Source organism: Gobius niger (assembly GCF_951799975.1).
Source record: "Gobius niger genome assembly, chromosome: 22".
NCBI lineage: Eukaryota > Metazoa > Chordata > Actinopteri > Gobiiformes > Gobiidae > Gobius > Gobius niger.
In genome coordinates, this window is record NC_136873.1 from 15796830 (window position 1) to 15803394 (window position 6565).

Below are 6565 nucleotides of genomic sequence, written 5' to 3' on the forward strand. Positions count from 1 at the left end.
TTGGGGGTTAAAAACAAAACGTTAAACACATTTTGAAGTAAAAGAAGTTGAATAAAAATGTATAACATGAATTTTATTTTATTTTTTACTATTGTAGCAGTCGATTTCCAAAAGACTTTTTGTCGCTCTCAATGATTTTTGTTTTGATGACATAATGTGAAAGTGAGTAAAGTAAAGGCACTGTACCAGATTTTGTTTTTTTATTCGTTGCCCTCTTATAGACTAGTTGGTGTATTGTGTTCGCAGACGTTTGTGTCCGCCACCTACTGTCTGAAGTATTATTTGCGTATCGTGTAAATCCAGAAGTAGCACTGATGCTAACAACAATTAGCCTTGTGCGTTTATTTAGTACGGATTTTACACTAACGAAGAAAACTGGATTATTACCTTTTTGCCTGAGAGTGTAAGCTATCGATCGTTTAGCAGCGCAAGCTAAAGGTGAGCTGCTAATATATTTAAGTGGTTAATTCATGAACAATGCACAGCACGTGACTTGTGTTGTCATTCGTGTACTTCAAAGACGTGTCGCTGTTGGCCGTTTTCTTCTGACTCGCGCAAAGAGACCATCGCTGCTCACTGCTTTTTTCAAAATGCACTTCTTTCTCTAGAGACATTTGGACCCCACTACAAAATGGTGGAACATGTGGAATGTGGACATAACCACCAAGGCCGTGGGAACCGAGGGTGCTGAGGGCGGTGCAGCAACCCCTGGTGGATAGTTTGTGAACTGCAGGCAATATTAACCCGTTAACTCCCACCTGAACCGAGCACATTTTCTCCAGCTTTACCCCAGTCCAAAAGCTTCTGGAAAAATGGTGTGGAAATAGGAACAAAACTGAGACGAAAACAAGGATGAAAATGTGAAAAAAAATGAGAAAAAATGTACAAAAAATGACAAAAATGGACAAAAATTTGACAAAAAAGTGAGGAAAAATGTGACGAAAAAGTGACAAAAAAGTCACGAAAATTTGACAAAAATGAGACGACTGCCCAACAAAAAATGTACAAAAAATGACAAAAATTTGACAAAAAATGTACAAAAAAATGACAAAAATTTGACGAAAAAGCGACAAAAAATGTACAAAAAAATGACAAAAATGGACAAAAAATGGACAAAAAATTTACAAAAAAAGGAGAAAAATTTGACGAAAAAGTGACAAAAAATTTACTAAAAAATTACAAAAATTGACAAAAATTTGACAAAAAATTTACAAAAAAGTGAGAAAAATTTGACGAAAAAGTGACAAAAAAGTCACGAAAATTTGACAAAAATGAGACGACTGCCCAACAAAAAAAGTGAGGAAAAAAAATCTGATTTGAGGAAAAAGATCCATTTAGTTTTGTAGGTCTTTCAAATGAGGCGTTACACTGGCCTACAGGATTTGGGTAAAGCTGAACTGGAGAAAATGCTCTCGGTTCAGGTTAAGATTTATGCACAGAAAAAGCATTTTGGGGGTAAATGTTGTCCCTCAGCGCCCCCTAACTAAAATATCTTCCCACGGCTCTGATAACCACACTCTCCTCCCTAAAGGTTGTGACACATAATCATCCCTGTGGAGAATCGGGGTGTTAAAAAAGTTAGGATTTGAAAGGCAATTTCCTATTTAAACTTAAAACTGAAGCTCCATTTTGTCAGAGCACGTTCATCTTCAGTATTCTAACTCATTCATGTGCTACTAAACTTGGTATCACGCTTTAAACCTGCTCCTCACTAACATGTCGGACCGTATGTTCTTCTGTTGTTGTTGTGTCTTATCAGGAATGTAAAGATGATTTACTGTTTTTTACTGTGAGCGTTTTCTAAAGCAAACTGTCCCGTGTCTCGTCTCTGTGTCCTGTACCGGTGTTTTGCCCATAAGCCTTTGCTGATGTCGCCATGGAAACCAAGCCTTAACATGTAAAAAGGGCTACTAATACCTGCTGTAGATTAAAGTTTGGCAAAAGAGAGTGGTCTGGTGATTCAATGTTTGTTCTGACACTGTAGCGAGGTTGATCAGCTCTTCACAAAGGCTGCGATGATTCTTAAAGGGACAGGCACCGTTTTTCCATGTTGTGATATGTTCTTACCTGAGCTTAGACGAGTTGATACGTACCTGTCCTCGTCTTCGTGCGTACCCGTGGAAGAGCGCGGTCGTTTGGAGCCATAGGAACACATTACATCACATCTTTAGTCGTTTTGCATGACTGAGAGCACGCACAAAGACCAGACAGGTACGTATCAACTCGTCTAAGATCAGGTAAGAACATATCTCATTATGGACAAAATGGTGGCCTGTTCCTTTAAAAAAAAAAAAAAAAAGAGCTAACAGGTCCTATGTTTCTCCAGACAGTGAAGGGGCTTTATTATGTGATATCGGGCCCAGGGGCAACTTAACCTGGTTGCCCCCCTCCTGAGTGCCTTTTCTCCAGTTCGGCTTTACCCAAATCTAAATCTAAGGCCTACAAAACTGATCCTTTTTGCATTGTGGCTGCATTTTTGTCTCATTTTGGATTTTTTTTTTTTTTTGGTGTGATTTCATCCCTTTTTTGTCACGTTTTCGTTTTTTTATTGTTGTATTATTGCTTTTCTGGCATGTTTTTGTTGCTTTTTTATTGCTTCTCTTTTGTCTCTTTTTTTGTCACTTATTTGTTTAGTTTTTGCCACTTTTTTGTCGTGTTTGTGTTGTTTTGTTGTTGTTTTGGAGTCTTTTTTTATTGTGTTTTCATCACACGTTTGTCACCTTTTTGTCACTCTTAAGTCCATTTTTTATTGTGTTGCTGTTGCTTTCCTGGCATGTCATAGTGGTGACTCTTTTGACGCTTTTTTGTCCTCGTTTTCGTTCGCTTAATTGACGCTTTTTTCCAAGAAGCTTTCAGATTTGGGTAATGCCCAACTGGAGAAAATGTGCTCAGTTCAGGCGCGATGCTAAAAAAAAACAAAAAAACACACAAACCCTGTACCTATAAGTCAAAATAGCGACTTCTATACAGAAATAAGCTAGACATAACTGATATTACTTGAAAAACAGCTCAGCCAAAACCGCGGACAGTTTGCATCGCCTGCATTAACGTTTTTATTGCAAATAATTATTGAAAAATGCATTGGTGTCTGTAATATAAAGCTCTCGAAGGTCTATATGGAAAGGTCCAGTACCTATATATATGTTACTTATCTTTATCTTTGGCACAAACTGATCCGAGTTCCAGTCAGCAAATGTTTTTCAATGAATTATCACAATTGAGTTCAGGACCGTGATGTCATATTGCAAAGCATTATGGGATTTGCAGCTGATGCTTACAAAAAAAGTTTATGCGTTTTTCGCTTATGTTAGTCTACGGACCGGACAACGTTTGCTAGTACCCACAACCATACAAATGCGCTACAGATGACATCTCGTCATAGAAGGGGGCGTGGCCTCGCCGAGGGGGAAAATAGAATCTTTAGAGAAACACAATTTTTTACTCTTTTTACCCATTTTCTGGTGGAATTTGAACTTATTTATCACATAAATAAAGTCAAGTGTAAATCGGGCCCATATGGATATTTTCTCACAGCAGATTGTTCAGTAGAAGTGAAAAAACGGCAGTTGTAGCAAGCGCTAGCTAACCGTTAGCATTAGCCCAATGCTAACATGTAGCATCAAGTTAGCATTCTCCGTTATTCATGTATTTATGGGCTGTTGAACCACTTTGCTCCTCCCCACCTTCTCTAATTATTCAAAAACTACTTTAACAAATTCTGAATTCTGAATATTGTTTCTACTAAATGAAGATACAAAGACATGGGAGGAGCAAAGTGGTTCAACAGCCCATAAATACATAAATAACAGAGAATGCTGACAGGATGCTTCATGTTAGCATCGTGCTAATGCTAACGGCTAGCTAGCGCTAACTACGACTGCCATTTTTTCACTTCTACTGAATAATCTGTGCTGAGAAAATATCCATAAGGAGCCGGTTTACACTGGACTTTATTTGTGTGTGATAATTAACTTTATATTCCACCAGAAAATGGCTAAAAACAGTGAAAAATTGTGTTTCCCAAAAGATTCTATTTTCCCCCTTGGCCAAGCCACGCCCCCTTCTATGACGCGATGCCGTCTGTATCTATCTGAGCCTGTTCCTACAAATACATTTTGTTCATTTAGCTCAGAGGACACCCTTATGCGTCAATTCATATCTTGAGTGAAACCTCAAAAGGTCTATTCACCTTATTCCGGAGGTTCGCGTGGGCGCCGCCATTAATTGTGCCCGCCCATTTTCTCCTATCTGTTAACATGGGACTGGAGAAGTCCAGATAAAATCAGTCACTACACGAAAAAACAGCCGACTCGCTAACTGTCCGCCGTCTGCACACGTTACAATTGAACGCCACTTCTCCTTTTTATTGCTAATCCCACAAACATGGCGGATTTCCATGGTAACAGTGAATACACAACATTCCATCCCAAACTCTGTTGAAAACACAAATCAATGATAAAGTCTGGGGAATTGCAACCGTGAAAAATATGGCGGCCAATTGGAAATGTCAATGGCCGCTGTTTCGTGTTTTGTAATTGAAATACAGTTACAAAAGACGAAACGGTGGCCATTTTGGAATCCAAGTACCACAGGAAAGTCTCCTTGCGTGTTCACTGGATGTTTAAAGGAATAGGCCAGCGTTTTTACATACTGAGATATGTTCTTACCTTAGCTTTGACGAGTTCTTTAGGACCTGTCTGGTCTTCACCCGTGCCTTCAGTCACGTAAACACAGCGCAGACGGCGTTAGCATTTAGCCTCTCCCTCTCTCCTCTATAGCTCCAAAACAGGTCAAGATAGAAGCTACCAAGCTCTTCCACGTTTTCCCTATTTAAATATGGTTACGTGAAGTGTTCCACTACAAAGTATAATTACACAAAATTAAACAATGTGGATTTTCTAAGCGGATAAAAGGGGGAACTATATTGTAAGGCGTAATAATACCAGGAATAGTTCGAAATCCGCGCAGTAATCTTCACTTTACTGTGCAGATGCCAAACTACTCTGGTATTATTACGCCTTACAATATAGTCCCCCTTTTATCCGCTTAGAAAATCCACATTGTTTAATTTTGTGTAATTATACTTTGTAGTGGAACACTTCACGTAACCATATTTAAATAGGGAAAACGTGGAAGAGCTTTGTAGCTTCTATCTTGACCTGTTTTGGAGCTATAGAGGAGAGAGGGAGAGGCTAAATGCTAACGCTGTCTGCGCTGTGTTTACGTGACTGAAGGCACGGGGGAAGATCAGACAGGTCCTAAAGAACTCGTCAAAGCTCAGGTAAGAACATATCTCAGTATGTAAAAACGGTGGCCTGTTCCTTTAAAGCAGTGACTGAGAAGACTCTATATTTAGTTTTGTATCCGCGATCGCGATGGCGTCAGTGCCCGTATTTCATCACGTTGGGAGTGCAGATGCTGCTGATCGATATGACGGTCGCCACTTCCACCTTTTTCTAGTTTCCAGAGTGATGCAAAGCAAGTGAAATGACTAAAAGCATGTTTGCCCCGCTTTAATCTCGCTCTCCTCCATCGCTTTGCACCTCATTCACTAACCACTGTGTCTTTCTGGCAGTTTGATCAGTTACAATGGAAAAGTCACATCTACAGTATTTCTTTCATCAAATGATTTGTTATGGAATAGAGAAAACAAACACTGTATTGTAAAAGGCGTCTAAAATAGGCTTGAGGATTGTCTGGCATTTGCAGGGATGTTGTTCAGTCGCTCCCTGACTGTGTCCTGTGTGTGCAGTTTGTCTGAAGCCTTTATTTTGAAGACCACTTCCTGTTCCGCCCCAGCTCTCGCTCAATGGAAACCTGCTGACCCAGCCTGTGGCGCCCCCTGGAGAAGCAAAGCATGCCGCGCCTTAATCCAAACACCGTGAAGTAACGTGAATAAAGAGCCATACGACACACACACAACTGTTCGAGTGATTTATTTTTATTTTTAAAGCCCTTTTTCATATTTGTCATCAGATATTTTTGCCAAAAAACCTGAGACATTCACATTCATTCCTTCTTTGCAACAGTAACATCTTCTCTGTAGTTGCAGATCAGACGCTCACAACGATCAGACGAATCTTAGATCATTCCTCTTTACAAAACTGCTGCAGTTCAGCCAGATTCAGGGGGTGCACTCACTTATTCCACGCCATCTTGTGATTGTTTACATGTCATGGCCAATAAAAACATGATAAAATGTAAATGTTTGGGTGGTATCAGTTTAAGGAGACACTGTTTACTCATCCTTGTGATTTTGATGACCATTTGCGAACCATTTTAGACAGAAATGTGAGAAATTCCAAAGCGTTCACATACTTTTCCCTCCCCCCGTACATACCAAGGTTAAAAAAATGAAATATGTGCTGATTTTTTTCTGTGTTCGTGGCATTAAGATACAGTATTTGGGTATTAAAACGCAGTCTGCCTGTATAAACCCTGAGACACTAAATGGGTGATTACCGAGACCCTGCCCGGGACCCCTGGAGCGTGTGGAAGCGCCCCTGCCCATAGAGAGCACAGAGAGAGACCAGTGATGCCCAAAGCAGAGTCACGAACATGCTGT

At 39.9% G+C, this 6565-nt stretch overlaps 1 protein-coding gene across 1 annotated transcript in view; it reads left to right on the top strand.

Moving 5' to 3' along the window:
* LOC306981357 (paralemmin-1-like) overlaps positions 1-5906 on the top strand; it is a 37587-nt gene extending 31681 nt beyond the window's left edge. The window contains exon 9 of the mRNA XM_079580955.1: positions 5753-5906. Within this exon, the coding sequence (XP_079437081.1) occupies positions 5753-5775 (23 nt within the window). The 3' untranslated portion in view covers positions 5776-5906. The remainder of the gene's footprint in view (positions 1-5752) is intronic.
* The last annotated feature ends 659 nt before the right edge of the window (positions 5907-6565 follow it).